Source organism: Lactuca virosa, chromosome 8 (genome assembly GCF_052849685.1).
Source record: "Lactuca virosa cultivar CGN04683 chromosome 8, Lactuca_virosa_CGN04683_v6, whole genome shotgun sequence".
Taxonomy (NCBI): domain Eukaryota; kingdom Viridiplantae; phylum Streptophyta; class Magnoliopsida; order Asterales; family Asteraceae; genus Lactuca; species Lactuca virosa.
Window position 1 is genome coordinate 82,804,349 of NC_136433.1, and position 19,927 is coordinate 82,824,275.

Genomic DNA, 19,927 nt, shown 5'->3' on the forward strand with positions numbered 1-19,927 from the left:
AAGTACATTGTTTACATTACATAATCCAAAACATAAATTGTTTATCGATTGACATCACACAAAGACGTTTCAGACACACACTTGGTGCTTCTTCATTCTAACGGTTACCTGAGAACACAAGTTATTTTGAAAACGGTCAACATATATAATGTTGGTGAGTTCATAAGCAGGTTTGATGTGAAAATGTTTTGTATTGTTTGTGAAACCCAAAAAATCCGATATTTTCTGTAACAAAAACTGTTTACAAAAAAAAAGGTGTGATGATCCATAAGTATACGTGTATATGATTTCAAAACATGTAAAAGTGAAATGCCTTTCATAATAGTTCGTTGTATTATAGTTGTTGTAAGTAGAAGTGAATAATGTTGTTCCCCGGAAAACCCGATGTTTTCCGATATAAATAGTATGATAGTTTTGTATTATTGTATAATCACTTTGCATCGTCACAGAGTATGAATATGATTTCCCATGATTACTTGGATGGGAATGGATCTCTATGTGAGTCGTTATAACCATGCATAATAATGACTAATTCGCCTGTCTTGGCATTCTGTCGAGTGCCGGTTTTGAATTAAGATTTTGTCACCCTAGACTGGCCGAGTCTAACTGTAGCGAGCAGCTCAGGTGTGGGGGAGTCACCCCCGTATAGATCTATACATAAACTCCCGCTCTCCCTCCAGGAGACTCTGATTATAACTACAGGCTACGGCCAACACTTATTGGTGCCGCCAGTTATTTCTCACTAAATCCCAATGAAATTGAATAACCTTGTTTTACGACCCGAATGATGTTTACGTGAATATGAAGTAAGCCTAACAAAACATAAAATAGGAGAACGGTGGTCCACTAATGATGTACGTTATTATAGACTGTCGAGTATGCTACGGACACGTTATAGCCCAAAAACAAGTGAAAACCGAAAACAAGGGGGTATGAACTCACCTTGGGTTTGTGGTTTCGGTTTTGAAGAAGAGATGAAGAGATCTTGGTCCTAGCAAGCTTTCTTGGGTGGGTCTCGAACCTAGGAGGTTTCTAGGAGTGTGATCACCAAAAACTTGCTTATAAGGAGTGATCTAATCATGAGAATGAAGTTATAATACTTGAATGTGTAAAGACTTACCAAGAAATGATGATTTTTGGTGGTGAAAACCTTCTTGAAGATGTTTAAAATCTCGAAAATTAGGAAGGAAGGGAAGGAGAGTTGTTTTCCTTGAGAGTGTTTGTGAAAATTTCCAAGTGAGATGTGTGTGTTTGTGTGTTCGGCCGAGAAGAATAAGAGAGAGGGGGAAAGAGAGTTGAAGTGATAGATGCATGGATGTATGGGAAGTTCATGGTTATTTGTTGTGTAATTGCTCAATTATCCCTTAAACAAAAGCGAGGTGTCAATACATTAATTTACACCATTATTCTCGTTTTTTTTTGTATATATATGTTGGGCCGAGAGGGAGAAGGAAGAGAAATGGTTTGGGCCTTTAGTGCTTGAGTCCGATAATATGAGGCCTAATTTGATGGTTTTCGGCCCATTGGGCCTTTAGAGTAGTTCACGGCCCAACCTTGTATAAAAGAATGGATTTATGGCCCATTAAGGCTAATTAGATTTGTTATGGCCCAACAAGGCCCATTAAAGGTAAACTAATCCATTTTAGGCCCATGATGGCCCAAAAGGTTAGGTTTTATGAATATAGGTCCAATTAGAGCCCAATTAAGGGTTCTAAGCCCAAAATAGTTAAATTGGAACCTTATTGATCCATTAGGCCCAATAAGGAAATCCTAGTCTATAATGGACTTAAACAAGGATTTTTAGGGTTTCCAATCTTTTGTTGACTATTCTAAGTGTTTGTATAAAGTGTTTGATGGAATTTTGTTGTCATTGAATAAACATCATGCATACTTTCAAGTCATAGTTACAATTGTTGCCATTGATAATGCTTACATAAGGATAGAATTTCCTAGCCAAATTTGCTAGTTGTGACATCATCCCCCCGTTAGAGGGAATTTCGTCCCAAAATTCTTTTTGAAGCTAGATTTGAGAATGAGAGAATAAGTGAGGGTACTTTTGCTTAATCTGGTCTTCGCGTTCCCATGTGAATTCCGGTCCATGCTTTGCGTTCCATCGAACTTTCACCCAATAAAAAACCATGCGTTATAAATTGATATTTTTAACCCAATAATTTAGTACTTGACTATTTGGACCAAAAATATTTATTTTGACCGTTTCAGCCCCTTTATCTTTAAAAATGGCACTTTTAGTCCCTTTTTATGAAAATTGACATTTTTGTTCCTTAAACCATTTTTCTTGACATTTTCGACCCAAACCTTATTTTGATAATAATTTCAGCCCAAAACTATTGTATTTGCCTATTCCAGCCCTTTTTGTAAAAAAATTTATACTTTTGGCTTAAATTCCGCAAGTTTACAATTTTGACCCCAAAATCAAAAACTTTGCATTTTTAGTCCAATTTTTGCATCAAAGTCATTTTCAGCCCCTAAAAATAGTTTGTTTATGTTTTAGACTCATATTTTGATAAGTTTACAACTTCAGCCCCCAAACTCTCCAATATTTCGCAACTTTGGGCCCAAAAACTCGTGAGGCCCAATTATAAGCCCATTAAGCTATAATTTATGTTTTTGACCCCTAGAAAAGTGTTATTTCCATAAAAGTCAGATTTTTATGTAAATAATGTTATTTTACCCTTATAAAACCGAAAATATCATATTTTACCCAAATCTTTATTATTTTTGCAAAAATGACACTTATAAGGATTTTTGACTTTGTTTTCACTTCTTAAGCCTAAGGACCCTTAGATCTTTGAAGTATGTGGTTTATTATGTCATTTGTTTATGTAACCTTCACACTTTAGCCATAGATTTCAAGATTTAGCAAATAATATCATATTTTCACAACATAAACCAAAGAAATCACATATAACAAGCATACACACATAGATAAACACATAGTACTTGTATTCTCCCCCAAAAACAAGTGAAAACCGAAAACCGAAAACAAGGGGGTATGAACTCACCTTGGGTTTGTGGTTTCGGTTTTGAAGAAGAGATGAAGAGATCTTGGTCCTAGCAAGCTTTCTTGGGTGGGTCTTGAACCTAGGAGGGTTCTAGGAGTGTGATCACCAAAAACTTGCTTAGAATGAGTGATCTAATCATGAGAATGAAGTTATAATACTTGAATGTGTAAAGACTTACCAAGAAATGATGATTTTTGGTGGTGAAAACCTTCTTGAAGATGTTCAAAATCTCGAAAATTAGGAAGGAAGGGAAGGAGAGTTGTTTTCCTTGAGAGTGTTTGAGAAAATTTCCAAGTAAGATGTGTGTGTTTGTGTGTTCGACCGAGAAGAAGAAGAGAGAGGGGGAAAGAGAGTTGAAGTGATAGATGCATGGATGTATGGGAAGTTCATGGTTATTTGTTGTGTAATTGCTCAATTATTCCTTAAACAAAAGTGAGGTGTCAATGCATTAATTTACACCATTATTCTCCTTTTTTTTGTATATATATGTTGGGCAGAGAGGGAGAAGGAAGAGAAATAGTTTGGGCCTTCAATGCTTGAGTCCGATAATATGAGGCCCAATTTGATGGTTTTCGGCCCATTAGGCCTTTAGAGTAGTTCACGGCCCAATCTTGTATAAACGAATGGATTTATGGCCCATTAAGGCTAATTAGATTTGTTATGGCCCAACAAGGCCCATTAAAGGTAAACTAATCCATTTTAGGCCCATGATGGCCCAAAAGGTTAGGTTTTATGAATGTGGGTCCAATTAGAGCCCAATTAAGGGTTCTAAGCCCAAAATAGTCAAATTGGAAACTTATTGATCCATTAGGCTCAATAAGGAAATTCTAGTCTATAATGGACTTAAACCAGGATTTTTAGGGTTTCCAATCTTTTGTTGACTATTCTAAGTGTTTGTATAAAGTGTTTGATGGAATTTTGTTGTCATTGAATAAACATCATGCATACTTTCAAGTCATGGTTACAATTGTTTCCATTGATAATGCTTACATAAGGATAGAATTTCCTAGCCAAATTTGCTAGTTGTGACATTGTTGAACAAGCTTCAGAAAGCAAGCACCAGAAATCTCGTGCCTCTAATGGTTTGTACCCAAACCCTAACAATAGAAGACTTGAGAGGAGAGAAGAGGGAGTAAGGAAAGTTTTGTCTTTTATTCTTGAGAAGGAGTGGCCGAAAATTGATGCCATAAGGCTCCTTATATAGCTGAACAAGGAAACTATAGATAACCCTAATTTAAATATAATACTATTATTTCAAATTTGATAACCATCCAACTCCTTAATTATCTTTAAGGATAATTCTATAACCCTTAAAAGGCCCTACCAAAACCATCCAAGCTATGGAAGGTTCTGGAATTACTTCTTGTTCAACTATTGAATAATTACAACTTAGGTCCTTACACTTTTAATTAATCCAATTAATCCCAAAATTAATTCCAATTAATTTCTGATTAGTTATTGATTAAATAATACTATTTCTAATTAATATATTAAATTAATAATATATTAATAAATTGTTTATTGCTATTTATTAATCTTATAATAAACTAATAAGCCAACTTCTCTCTCAAAAAAGTCATTATGTCAATTACTAGTTTTGAGGGCAACCTAAAAGGACTCTGCTTTTAATTCAAGTATATACCAATTTCGTTTAAGGGGCTTAATGGTTAAGACATTGTTGTACTGAACTTTATTTGGACATAGGGTTTGAGATCTTGATATCTTTGAGTGTCTTAATGGATAAAGTTGGAAACTTTATCCATCTAGACTATAAGAAGGACCAGAGCCTCGGAGCTCGTTGGATCGAAGGAAATAACTTAACCCATTAAGCTGTTGGGAACCCAATGCCCATGACATGGCTAAAGGTCACCACGAAGTGGTGACTGGGAAATTCCCGACTGTATCGTTGTATGAGAGCCACGACATGGCCATGGATAGCCACGACGTGGAGGTTGACTAAAGTGGATGTTGATCGTTGACTTTTGGCATAGGTTGACTTTTGGCCAAATTTCTATTTTTAGAAGGTAGACTTAGGGTTTGCCTTGCGTGGATTGTTAAGAGGTGTTTAGAACCCATCTTTTAGCGATGAGAGCTGTTAGTTGTGACAGTCGACGCTGTGATTTAGGTGAGTCTTCTCACTATACTTGTGGGTCGAAGGCACCAATGATGACCTACTATATTGTGTTATGTAGGATGCTAGCTGTCTTTGTGACTCTTGTATGTATGATTAGGTAGAAATATACCCCAAGGCTGTGCCCATGATTATATGTTGGATTGAAAGAAACCCCAGGGATAGGCCTATTATTGTGTGTTTGGATTGAAAGAAACCCTAGGGGTGGGACCATGATTGTATGTTGGGTTGTAATATACCCCAGGGCTAGGCCCACTGATTTGTATGCTATATGATATTTTGGGGAACTCACTAAGCTTTGTGTTTACGGTTTATGTTTAAAATGGTTTCAGGTACTTCTAGTTTCAAAAGGAAGGGCCCGACTTGATTGCATTACATCCCTAGGAGATTATTCTCCAATGAATGTTTATGATTTTACTCTGGTATTTTGATGATACTTTTACTCTAATCGTCTTTTGGAACAATGAATGAATGGTTTTGACTTAATTAAAATAAAAATTTTACTTGGTATTTTTGGGACGTTACAAAAAGTAAAAGTTCTTTAAATCAAGAGTATTTAAAACTCAATCCACCACCAAAATCTTCAAACCAAACTCACAATCTCATCTTAAACATTCAAAACATGAAGAAATTTTACTAGAACCCATGAAGATATGAATGCAAATTGAAAACCACATAAATCGTACAAAAGAACATGGTGCCCGAACAAAAAATGTGTCTTCAAACTTTCGTGATAAAAAATTATAGCTTTTTAAGACCCACTTTGTTAATCACTTGTACCAATGTTCATCTCCGATTTCAAGAATCACCAATGTTCATATCTGATTTCAGAACCCATTTCACTTTTGGAACAAAAAAACCTTCATGGAGATGAAGACCAAACCTACAATGTACAATTTTGAAGATTAAAATTAAAGCAAAAAACCCTAAAATTATTTGGTTTGATTTTAAAGATAAAGACATAAACCTTCACTCATATAGGTTGAATATGAAGAACAAACCCACAAAGCACAATTAGGGAACAAAAATCCTTCACTCATATGGTTCAATTTTAGACTAGCTTGAAAATGAAGACCAAACTCGCAAAACATGATTTTGAAATGGTTTGGGTTTCATTAATCTTCTTCGAGCTAGTTTTGTTTTGACTAAGTTCTTGAACTCGATTTTGTATAGAAAGATCAAGATGAAGATCAAGCCCATAAAGCATGTCCTCCATCATATTTGTATGATCTAAAAGGGAAGAATCAACAAAATAGAGTTTTGAATCCACCCAAGTTCTAAAAGTAAAAACAAGATTTTTTTAACAAGTAAAATAATATTTTAGGGACATAGAATATTCAAAAGTTAAATTAAGGACCAACTAATCAAAACAAAAAGTTAGGTTGACAGCAAAAAAAAAAGATATTAAGGGTTAAATGGTCATTTTGTAAGATAATTATATGATTATTAACTTTAACAACCGGGGACCAAAATCTTATAAAACATGAATACAAGGACCAAAACTGCAACCTCATTTATTTTAGGACCAAAACCTTAAAAAAAAAGATAAATTCAGGGACCAAAGTTGTAATGTACTCTTATTATAAGTACTTTCTCATACCTGTTCTAGAACTGAGAGAGAATAATAGTCCACGATGGGGAAAGATACCAACCTATTCAAATCGATCCAAATTGAAACAGAAATTAAGGAAATTCTGCCGAAATTGAAGTATAAGCTTGCAAAGTGAAGAGCTTAGAAAGGGCGTCTGCTAAAAGTTCAGTGCTGCTGGGAATTTGAGGTACGTTCCCTAAACTGATAACTTGATGAATCATAAGTTATCAAGAAATAAATGGAAGCGTTAAGCCGTCAATGAAGTTTTATATAATTTATTAAGTAAATTTAAACAAACAGTTAAAAAGGTCGATCCGGAATGTGAGAAACGTATTTTGACCTAATTTAGTCAACGTTGTGAAGTTTTCGAATTAATATAGTTAGATGATTGAATAAAACAATTCGTGAAGTTAATATGCTGTTGTGTATGTTATAAATGAATGGAATTTAGAGGTAAATGAGCCGATTTATATGTGTATGTGTTGTCAATACAAAAAGAAAATAACAAGTCGATTATGAGTGTGCGCTGATGCTCTGTTGAGCAAATCCAAGTACGCTTGGCACTATATTACTAACTTTTTTAAAGAGGATACAAGTTATAGATTAATAGATGTTCGTGGTTGTGAAACTTAATAAGTTGGAGGATATCCTTTGCTATCCAGAGAGAGATAGATGCTGACATCAAATTATTAATATGAGCATATCCCTTGCTATCCAAAGAGAGTGACAGTGGCAGTAATTATGTGTAAAATTATTGGAGGATCTTGATTTTAAAGTCGAAAGTAGGAGTGTGGGACCGTTTATAGGAAATCCATACTTTTAGTAATAGTAACTTTCCAGTAAATAGAGTCCACTAAACTAAGAAATTAAGTAAGATCATTTTGATTGAATTGTTGAGTGTACCCCATGCATAAAATAGGAGAGGCTGTTTGTAAACAATATAAACGGTGGGTTGGTATGTAATGATTAATTACATTATTATTGGTTTGTACCAAAGCGGTCAACTTTTTTCACACTATAATAGTGAATCATTGGATTTGAAATTTGAATGCAATACAAACGAATTGTTAACCAAGATATATACTCTAGGTGAAAGATGTAGTGTAAATCAGTATTTAATGTAAAAACACCTGGAATGGGATATTTGATTCCATATTTTAATGTATGGAACGGTAAGTCAGAGATGGTATTTATGTATTTGGTGAAATTTTGGGGTATAAGCTATCTGACAAATAGCATAAGTGATGAAATAAAATTTGGTGTGAGAATGTACAATGTAGAAGTGTGGTGGTTAAATGTTGAAACTACAAAACATGATTATAACGATAAGGGAATTATAATTACTTTTCCATTATCTTCACTCTGTGGTTAACCGATCTAGAGACTTGAGAGAGAAGAGTCAAGTGGTGGAGGAAAGGCATCCACATACTCAGATTGATTCAAGTTGAAAGAAGATATTAAAGGAACAAATCCTATGCAAATTGAAGTATAAGCAAAATATTAATATGTTTGGTGTTGCTGGGAAATTTTCACCCTGTCTTTTCAGAAAAATCTCAACTTAGAGTTATAAGCAAAATATTAATATGTATCTTTCGAATTATAACTTGCATCATACTTTCAGAGGACTGAAGGAGTTCATATGACCAAAATAATAACAAAGAAGTCGATGAATAGTTATAGGATTTTCTAACATGGTAACCAGTTACTCTAATAACGAGTTCTGACAAGGTTTTTCTACGTGATAACAGGTTTTATTGGAAAGTCTATATAAAGCTCATTTCATTGTGATGCTGAAACCACATACATTCCATCTCAACTAATCAACACAACGATGGCATCTTCATCATCATCATCATCATCATCATCTTCTCCTTCTGCTCTAGCTTTTTCTTCTCAATCATGGAAATATGATGTCTTTCTTAGCTTTAGAGGAGAAGACACTCGCAAGACTTTTGTGGATCATCTCTACACAGCTCTCATACAACAAGGGATCCACACTTACAAGGACAACGAAACACTTCCTCGAGGCGAATTGATTGGTCCATCCCTTTTGAAGGCTATAGAAGAATCTCAAATTGCTGTCATCATATTCTCTGAAAACTATGCAGATTCATCATGGTGCTTAGATGAGCTTGAATGTATTATGAAATGCAAGGATACAAAAGGCCACATTGTTATGCCCATATTTTATGGCGTGGATCCTTCCGAAGTGCGAAAACAAAAACAAAAATACGGAGAAGCATTGTCCAAACATGAGTTGGAGAACAAGACCAAAGTTGAATCTTGGAGAAAAGCACTTGTGGATGCAAGTAACATTTCTGGATGGGAACCCAAGCACATTGCCAACGGGTAATTTTCTTCTTCAGTTACACATTTTCTATCCTTAACATATGTCTTTACTCTGTACAACACATTTTACTCATAACTTATAATCTTTTTATACAATTGTTTCAAATTGAAACTTTCAATTACTCTTGATGACCTTGATGAATAGGGGCTTTGAGTAGCTCAACTTTTCGGTTTGGTAAGTTAAAAGATATCTCGGTCCTAGGATTGTGGATAAGCTCAAATTCTAATTCTGCACCTAACGCCTCGCTTCAAGCTACAAAAACTAATCCATCTTGCTTTGGTTTTTGCTATTTTAAACTATGTGATGTGTCCAAAAAAATTTGTTACAAACTACTTGTGGTATTAACTTTACATGTCCTACTTTGAATCTGAAATATAAAGGACGATTAGGATCTCTTGTGTTTTCTATAGCCTGAAACAGATTACTACTTTTTGTCAGTGTGAGCATGTGTTAATTATACTTGTATATCCAATATGTAGGCATGAATCAAAGGTCATCAAAGAAATTGTTGAAACAATTTCTCAGAGGTTGCAACTAGTAACTTCAAGTGCAAATGAGGACCTGATTGGAATGGCGGATCGCATGCAACATTTGAAATTAGAGATACAAATTGGGTCGGGAGGTGTGCGCATGATTGGAATATGGGGGGTTGGGGGTGGTGGTAAGACTACTCTTGCTTCTTCCATTTACAATGAAATTTCTAGCAAGTTTGACAGTTGCTGCTTTGTTGAAAATATTCGAGAGGAATCAGGCAGATATGGTTTGGGAAAATTGCAAGAAAAAATTCTTTGTGGTGTTTTGAAACAAAAGGAAGTGCAGGGAATAGGGAGAGTTGAGGAAGGAAGACAAATGATAAAGGATAGGTTGTGCCACAAAATGGTCTTGATTGTGCTAGATGATGTCAATCAGCTTGACCAACTAAAAGCGGTAGCTGGATCACATGATTGGTTTGGTGAAGGAAGCCGAATAATAATCACAACCAGAGATGTGCATTTATTAAATGCACATAGAGTTGATGTAATGCACAATGTTAGCTTGTTAAACGATGAGGAGGCTATTGAGCTCTTCCACAAGCTTTCACCGCAAGATTACATACGTAAGGAAGATTATGAGCGGCTTTCAAAAGATGTGGTTTCTTATGCTGGTGGGCTCCCATTAGCACTTACAGTTCTCGGTCCTTTTCTGTGTGACAAAGATACGGATGAGTGGATGAGTGTATTAGCCAGATTGAAAGAGATCCCCAATGATGATATTGTGGGAAAGCTAAAAATCAGCTTTGATGGACTTACGGAGGTTGAGAAAGAGTTATTCCTTGATATTGCCTGTTTTTTTAGGAGGGAGAGGAAAGACCAGGTAATGGAGATACTTGATGCTTGTGGTTTTCATCCTGTTATAGGAGTGAAGGTGTTGATACAAAAGGCCCTCATAACTGTTTCCAACGGAAGGTTTGATATGCATGATCTGGTGCAAGAAATGGGACACTACATTGTTAGAGGGGAGCACCCTAACAATCCTGAAAAACATAGTAGAATTTGGAAGGAGGAAGATGTTCTAAAAATAAGTGCTATGGATGCAACGGTGGTAATGATTAGTCAACCTTTTCATGATATATACGTATAAAGAAGTACTCTTAATGCAAACTCCTGACACCATTTTGCTCTTATATCACAGGAACTTAAAAATATTAAAGCACTGCAAATTGGACTCAATTGGTTGCCAAAGAAAGAACAAGATCTTCCTCTGATTGCTGCAAACATGAAGAACCTTCGTTATGTTAAATGGGATGTCAACCATGAAAATCCATTGCTTAATAACTTTCCACCTAGGGAGCTTTGTTATCTTCATTTGTCCAGAGTCTTGCAAAAACAACTTTGGGAGGGTTGTAAGGTAACTTTTTTTGTTTATCTAACGGATGGAAACAAAACCGATTATGAAATATAGACGTGAATAATCCAGATTAAATTTTTAAGTATCTGTAGTATTGAAAGCAGGGGCCTTCATTCTGTAAATGTCTCTTGTTTTCAATGTGTATGTCTGCGTGTGTGCCATTTTCCTCATGATCTTTTCACCTTGATATATTTTTGACTTGTTTGCACCTGTATGCAACAGTTGCTGCCAAATTTGAAGATAATGGAACTTTGGAGTTCTAATATAATCATGACACCAGATTTTGATGGAGTTCCAAATCTTGAAAGATTGAAGCTGTATCAATGCATGTATTTAGAAGAGATTCATCCATCAATTGGACGCTTGGAAAGGCTTGTTCTCTTATCAGTAGAAGCTTGTACCAGTCTTAAGATGTTTCCACCTGTTACCCGACTAAAGAAACTCGAGACCCTTTCTTTCCATCATTGCCCCCAACTTTTTAATCCCTCAGAGATCCAACAGAATATGGACAATTTAGGTCGCAGCAATCTTCCTGGTGTAGAATGTTGTTTTCAGGGGCTTTCTTTATGCCAAACCAAGATAGGGTTGCAGTTTATCCTCAACATGCAAGAACTTGGATTCTTAACAAAGTTGGAACTCAGCAACTGTGGTTTGGGAGATGAAGACATAGGCTCTGATGTTTGGGAGTTAGCCAACTTGCAAGTACTGAATCTAGATGGAAATAAATTTTCACGACTAAATTTTGGTCTCTTCGGACTTCCCCGGCTCAAATGGTTAAACCTGTCATGGTGCCAAGAACTTGTAGAAGTGTCAGAGCTCCCACCAAGTATATCTATTCTTACAATGGATTATTGTTACTCACTTAGAAGCTTCGGAGATATTTCAAACTGCAAATGGTTGTGGAAAGTCTCACATGCGGGTGGGTACAACTTAAATCCACTTGATGGTGAGATATTACTACACTCCATGCTTCAGGTTTAGCTCTATGTACCTTTTCAATCTCAATCTTTATTATATATAAAATCCAACCATTAGATTCATAATTCCATTTGATATAATGTGGCAGGCAATTGATATTGAACATCACTTCATTGATTTCGCTCTCGCACACCAAATTCCAAAGGGGTTTGTAGGTGGGTGCTTTATGGGGAAAACATTCACATGGCGTTTTCCAATTGAATACAGGAAGCCATCCGGAGCTTCCATTAAATCTCATAGTGATAAGTTTACACTGCGTCTTCCAGATGATTGGTACAATGAGTTTTGTGGGTTGTTAATACGTGTTGTTGCCAACTCCGGGATTCTGGATATTGATATAATCATCAAGCAGGAGCCAGATAATAGAGAGTATGTTTTTAAGAATTGGAGGTTTGATAAACAACCGGAGCCTGAATATGATGGAAAAGTAAAGACATATGTGGGATATGTTCCCTTTAGTTCTTTGAGGCGGACCATGTCATTGAATTCATCATACAATATCATTTCATTTCACATACACAGGATGTATTGGACTTCGTTTGCAGCTGAGCTCGTTCCTAGGAGAAGTAAAGATGATCCAATGCAAACAACACAAGTCGCAACAAATTGCTCTGAATTTTGGAATAATGGACAGACATTTGAGATCCAACAAGATTTAGGATCTTCTATCAAGATTTCATGGGGGCGTTGGAAAAACATCTAATGAGACTCGATCGAAACTTGTAATTGTGATTACAGTTCAACATACATCGAGAAACAAATTGCAAAGGCAGGAGAAGGAATGTCATGAAGATGATTGCATAAGGATCAAACAAGATCTGAACCTGATGGTGTAATTCACTATAGCAGGTGCTGGAGTCTGATTCAAAGAACTCTTGATTTGAATGATTTGAATCTAGGCTCCGATTCCATAATATATTTTTGAGTATTGAGAAGGAAAGTCTTGTATATTATATTGAAAATTAATAGAAATGAGTACACTTTAAAAGTATACAGGAAATAACCACTTCTATATCATGACCACGTGCTACTTACAAAATACCTAACAATAACCTGTAAGTCACATCATAACTAACATCAACTACGTACTGTTGGGTTTTATTTAAAAACCGGTTTCTAAAAACACTAAAAACAGTAATGAAAATTTTAAAATGTTGAATAACTTAAAACCATTTTAACCCACCAATGATCATTTTGCATGAACATGAAAGGTAAAATCAACAATACAAAGACAGAATTACAACATTTGAAGTCTTTGATTCCTCTTGGGAAGTTGAAGTTGTAGAAGATGGAAAAAACAAAGTAAAGTTCTTCTAGAGATATCCACTAACAATTACCAACTTGATATGGATGTCAGTCCTTATAATAATAAGAACCTCTTAAGCTTTTAAGAACAAAACAAATCTTTTTTTATTAAAGGAGGGTATAAAGTATCAACTTTTCTCTAACAATTACTTAATCCTTTAATTGAAAGAGAGCATGAAAAACCATGAAATTTTCATAAAAAACCAGTAAGAATCAAAGCCTTTCTTAAGGCTTTTATTAAGGTCTTTATCCCATGAGTCTATTATTAAGACTCGTGCTTAATCATTTTGCCATGACATGCTTCTAAAGAATGACAGTCCCTTTAAAATAATCAAATAAGACAATTATGTCCCATAGCTTTCTCTAGTTAGGTTTTTATACAAAAGGATGAGAGATTATATAAAAAAATCTTCTAATTTTTATATTTTATATAGCCATGGCATCTTAACTAAAAGACAAAATGCTTTTAAGTCCAAAAAGATGTACATGACATTACAAATCATACCTTATGATATATATATATATATATATATATATATATATATATATATATATATATATATATATATATATATATATATATATATGCACGCTTAGGTTATTTTGTTTTTACTAACTATTGTGTGCCAGAATGCACAGATCAATAAAATCAAATTAATGATATGAGGGTCTATGATATTACAATAGGGTAACATGTACCATATAATCACACAAATTTCAGCATAAGGGCATTTTAGTCAATTAACCTATATTAAAAAATAAAATTTTTAGATTTTTAGGGATAATTATTTCCTTTATTTTTAAAAATCTAAATATTTTAAATTAATCCAAATTTAAAAATCCGATTTTATTCTGTCAGAATGACAGAATGCCAACCATAAACTAGTAAATATATTTTCTATTTTATTCTTGTAGAATATATTTCCAATGCAGATATTTTTGATACTTAACCTGATTTAAGAATTCTACATATTATTCATATACATCCAAGTTGGGTCTATGATTTTATTCTTAATATACATCCGAAATTAAATGAAAATTCATACATATTCTTACTGGCTAATATCCTTATACATTTTAATATAATTATACATATTCTAACAAAATATCATAAAAAATGAATAAAATTCTTAAGAAATAACATTCTTGAATATACAATTATTGAACAAATACACTTGATCTTCTTCAGTGGTCCATATAATCCACTTGATCTTCGCATATATACTTGTTGTTGAACTCGATTCCAAATATTTCTCTTGTATGATCAATATTGAATTGCTTATCCATGCAATTTTGGAAGAATAAGTACATTACTCGTTACTATTACCCGTTAAACAAATATACTTGTTGTTAACAAACATTCTCAAATATATTCTAACAGAATGCATTTATATAAATAAATTCTGACAGAATACATTACAAAATGAACTTAAATCATAGTCTTTTCTTCTATATGTATAAACATTCTAAAGCATATATAAATGTATTGTGTTAGAATTACTAGCAACACATGTTTTATGTAATATTTATATTCTCATAGAATGAACATATGTATAAGGGGGTAATGAAGTTGCAGTAAATAGGTTCCATTTGTAATCTACTATGTTTTTACTCCAACATTTTCACCTACATGATCTCATCATTTCTTAGCTATATAGATATCACTATGTATGGTTGTGATTTGAATATGAAGAATAAGGTTCAAAGTAGCATTTTTGGGACATTTTCTTGATTCAATTGAGCAGACTTGATCCTAAGTGTTAAACAACATAAAAGATATCATTTGAGACAAGTAAGAAGATCTAAAACCCATAAAACCCGACAACAAAGATCTCAAAACAGGAAATTCGCAATATGTTCGGTTTTGGGAGTTCACATGTATTTTTGAGGCAATTTCTTTGGTTCTAGCAGCCTACACCTGATCTGAAGTGTTAAAAGGCTTACAAATCATCATTAGCAAGATATTAAGAGGGCTTAACACCCACTAAAACTGACAACAAGGCTGTTACAAACAAAAAAACTCACAAGGGTTTACAAAATTCACTATTATACGCTCGGATCAATTAAATATGGTTTAAAAAATGTGTTCTTCATATTATATTCTGTAAGAATGAGTTTACTGCACCTGTTAATTCGGTGAGAATTTGAATACTACAAAAACTTGTGGATTTACTAATCATGTTTCCATCTTTCTATCAACGAGTTTTTTTAAACAGAATTGATTTGCTAAGAATTCAAAGAGGGAAAATAAGAAAAAGTGAAAATTAAGAAACATGGGAAAATTAATTTATCGGGTTTTAAATGCATCTGAAATTTCAACAAACGCCTCGCAGGCATGTGTAACCAATTACGCCAATACTCTTTTTATTGTTGCTTAATTGATGTACTTTTTTTTGTTCTGAAATTGATGCGAGAATCAATATTCTATACAACAGAACTATTATACCCCAATAAAAACATTCATGAGCTTTTACATGATAGGACAATGAATCAATAAACAACTAAAAGTATTGAAACAATAAACAATTAAGGACAATAAAAATATTAAACAATGGATGATTCAAAGGTTTACCAAAGAACAAACAAAACAAAGAAATTTGATTACATTTTAGATTGACTTCGGTGGCTAAAAAAACTCAATTTAAACGCATACCTACTATATGTCGTGTACTGCACAACCCACAAGTGCAATATTCAAACTTGTCAATTGTAAATTATTTAAATACCCATTTCGACCAAGATCAATAGAAGAATTTGAAAAAAGAATGAGATTAGAGTTTTGTTAACAGAAAATATATGGGAAAGAAAGAGGGTTTTACTATACCGGACCAAAAATGTTGTCGATTTAGGGTTCCAGAAATGGTGGCGGCGACAAAATCAACAACGTTTGGTGGAGCGACGGTGTTGCACAGTGGAGAAATCGAGAGCAACGACGACAAACTATATTCCTCAGAGGAGCTCCAAACACAACCAATCTAAAGAACCGGCGCTGAGGAGGCGATAATGAACATCATATGGGGTGGTTTGGGTTTAAAAATCGCCAAACTTCGTGTAACACCCAAAAATTCAAGTCGATTTAAAACTTTTAAAAACATTTCAAACCATTAAAAATCAGTACAACTTTGTTTTCAAAATGTATAATATCAGAGTTTTCCCAGAAACATAAAAAAAACATGAGGAGTTGTACGATCACGCCTTCGCCTTGCCGCGATCCCCTGATGTACCTGAAACAATAAACTGAAACTGTAAGCCCGAGAGCTTAGTGATTTTCCCCCAAAATACCCATACCCATAACAATACACATATAATCATAAACAGCATACTATGGGTCTAGTCAACCATCGGGTTGGAATACCCCAGGCCCTCAACCATCTGGTTGGAATGCCAACATATTATGAGTCCAATCATCCTCGGGATGGAATACCCCAGGCCCACAACCAACAGGTTGGAATGCCCACATACTATGAGTCCAGTCACCCTCGGGATGGAATACTCACGGCCCACAACCAACAGGTTGGAATGCCCAGGTCTATTGGCTTTCGCACAAAGCAGATAAGCCTCAACCGCCAAACAAACATGTGCACATATAACAAATAATCACACAACAGTCTATAGACAATACTTGATCTAACAGATCATACCACATAGCACATAACACCATCCTATCTACCAGGATGCTGATCTAACAGATCATACCATATATCATATAATATTATCCTACCCTCTAGGATACCGATCCAACAGATCATACTAGCATAATATAACCACATAACAATCCAAAGGGCCGGCCTTGGTGCCTTAGACCCTTGAGTATAGTGAGGATAACTCACCTCGCAAGTAGCTCGGAAGGTAGTGTCAAACTCTTCCAAAAGTAGCTCCAACTCCCACACCTATATTCACCAATGTCCTTTGCTATCAATATTCAATTTACCAAAATATCCTCAGAAGCCAACTGGTCAACCCTTGGTCAAAGTCAAAGTCCACAGTCAAAGTCAACAGTCCATGTTGACTCGACTCGTCGAGTGCAGTTCACCGACTCGTTGAGTCCTTCCTGAACTCGAGATGTCATGAAATCCTTGGTTGACTCGTCGCGTTTCCTCGCAACTCGCCGAGTTCACGCGTATCAAAGGGTTGGGGAAAAACCCTAGCCGACTCGCCTGTTGGGTTTTGAGCATTCTAACACTCCTATGGTGTACATGCAACCCTATAAACCTTGGATCTATGTTTTTCTCTATTATACATGCAAATATTAACTATTCCAAGGTTTCATCCAAACTAGCATATTATGAAGCACCTATACTACAAAGTTCTAGTTAGATGACATACATTTTGATGTAGCTTGATGTCTTCAAGCTTTAAGAGCTTAGCCACAATAGTGTGGAAGCCTCAAATGGAATCACAAATCACCAAAACACCTTGGAAGAACTTGAGAGAATATGTATGCACACTAAAATCGGCCCACTCTTATTTTCACACACGTGTGCCAATTTTGTGAGCCAAGGACCCCTTTATATATTATGGAGGATTAGGGTTACATCTATGTAAACCCTAATACCCATGACCTTTCATTTACATAGGATCCATGGGTTAAAAGCTCCATGAACCATCCATGAAAGCTTAGCCCAACCTAAATGAACTTGGCCCATTCCATATATATATAAGAGTCCATATTTAATTAGTTCTTTTTGATCACTTAATTAATTCTAAATTAATTCTTGATCAATACTAATTAAATAATATGATTCCATATTAATATATTAGAACTTATAATATATTAATATAAATCATAAATATACTATTCTCAAAAGACTATCCATATAAATTGTGTCGGTGAAGTGCAACCCAAATGGACCATGCCGGGTCGGGTCAAGTACATACCAAATATAGTTATGGACTTAGACATTAATCCAACAGTCTCCCACTTGGATAAGTCTAAAACTATTATTGAGTATGACTTCAAAACCTAACTGGCAATCGTAGCTCTTAAAGCCACTGTCGAACTCTGACCTTGTCAATGACTTGTCCATTAGATAAGGGATCATATATTCCTCCATTCTAGATATCATATGGACTGAAACATGGATTATAATCATTCTCTCTATCCATTTGTTGTTTCCCGATTTTCGATTTATGATGACTGACTGATTGAACAAATCAAATCAGTCCTGGCTTGGCCAAGCACTCACATGTGTCATCGCTAAATCATCGAGGGGCCCACAGATATCGCTTTTATCCCGAAGGTAAAAGGAATGGATAAACTTCGACTCATATGGCTTGTTCTACTACTTGTTGATGATGGGTTTTGAGCATTCTAACACTTCCTAAGTGTACATGCAACCCTAATAACCTTGGATCTATGTTTGTCTAATTATCATGCAAAGTTGAATTCCAAGGTTATATTCCTATCTAGCATACATGGGGAACAAATTTTAACTTGCATGAAAGATAGAATAACCTACCTTGTTGTTGCTTATGATCCTTGAAACCTTGTGAGCCTAGCACCCCAAGTGTGATGCCTCAAATGCTTCACACAACACCAAATGCTTTTGGAGTAAACTTTTGAGAGAATATTACACTTGCGAAATCGGCTCTAGCCCTCTTGATTCTTGTGTGCAACCGATTTTGGTGGAGCATGGGTTCTTTATATAGTGTTGACACATCTAGGGTTACACCATGTAAACCCTAATGTGTCATGACTCTTCATTTCCATGACCCATGGGTTTGTAACTCCCATGGAGCATCCTATGGGTTTAACCCAACTTGATAATCCATGGAGCCTCTTAGCCCACTATACAAGTTATGCATAATTTACATAATCAACCCATATATTTAATTAGTTATCTTTTGATCACTTAATTAATTCTAAATTAATTCTTGATCAAACTAATTAAATAATATTATTAATATATTAAAACTTATAATATATTAATAAACCACAAGTGTTATTTCTCTCATTTAGTCTATCCAAATGCATGATGCCATGCAACCCAAATGGACCATGCCGGGTCGGGTCAAGTATATACCAGAAATAGTTATGGACTTAGACACCTTATCCAACAGTCTCCCACTTGGATAAGTCTAATAACTATAACTGCAATACTTCAGGAACCGATCGGCAATCGTAGCTCTTTCAAGGTCTCTCGGAACTGAGAAGATGATGATACGCCATTTAAGATAAGTGATCATATAATCCTCTGTTCGAGATATCAGCCGGACAAATACATGGAACAATGTCTTACTTATTGTCCAGCAGTTTGTTTCCCGATTTCCGATTTGTTTGACAAAGAACTTAATTGAACACATCAACTTAGTTCTGACCGGGCCCGGTACATAGGTCAAAACAAAATCATCGAGGGGCCCAGATATCAGCTTCTAATCCAAGAAGGAACAGATAAACTTCGACTCATATGTTTGTTCTACCACTCATTGAATTATACACAAGAGCACGTTTTATAACATCGAGTTACCAATGCGTTTTCGTACAATCAATGCATAACCAACTCATAAGTAACAAATCATATCTCTAGGTTTGAAGACTCATATGATATTACCGTCTCACGATCACTTGAGATAAATTCCATGAAGTGATTCCAGTGAGCGTGGGTTGAGTCCAATGCTCAGAACTTATGAGCACTCAAGATTGTTGTAGCCATGTCCAACAC

General features: G+C 35.0%; 1 protein-coding gene across 1 annotated transcript; it reads left to right on the forward strand.

Annotated features, from left to right (window-relative positions):
• The first annotated feature begins 6,781 nt into the window (after positions 1-6,781).
• LOC145129962 (disease resistance protein Roq1-like) lies at positions 6,782-12,951 on the forward strand. The gene is made up of 6 exons (XM_079064803.1): positions 6,782-6,932; positions 8,494-9,094; positions 9,575-10,676; positions 10,767-10,982; positions 11,205-11,957; positions 12,049-12,951. Exons 2-6 carry the CDS (start codon positions 8,577-8,579, stop codon positions 12,661-12,663), a joined length of 3,204 nt encoding a protein of 1,067 aa, XP_078920929.1. The 5' UTR covers positions 6,782-6,932; positions 8,494-8,576; the 3' UTR covers positions 12,664-12,951.
• Positions 12,952-19,927: the final 6,976 nt, after the last annotated feature.

Coding starts and splice junctions, on each gene's coding strand:
- LOC145129962 (XM_079064803.1), top strand. CDS start 8,577: ATGGCATCTTCATCATCATCATCATCATCATCATCTTCTCCTTCTGCT. Junction 9,095..9,574: donor CCCAAGCACATTGCCAACGG/GTAATTTTCTTC, acceptor TCCAATATGTAG/GCATGAATCAAAGGTCATCA. Junction 10,983..11,204: donor AACTTTGGGAGGGTTGTAAG/GTAACTTTTTTT, acceptor TGTATGCAACAG/TTGCTGCCAAATTTGAAGAT.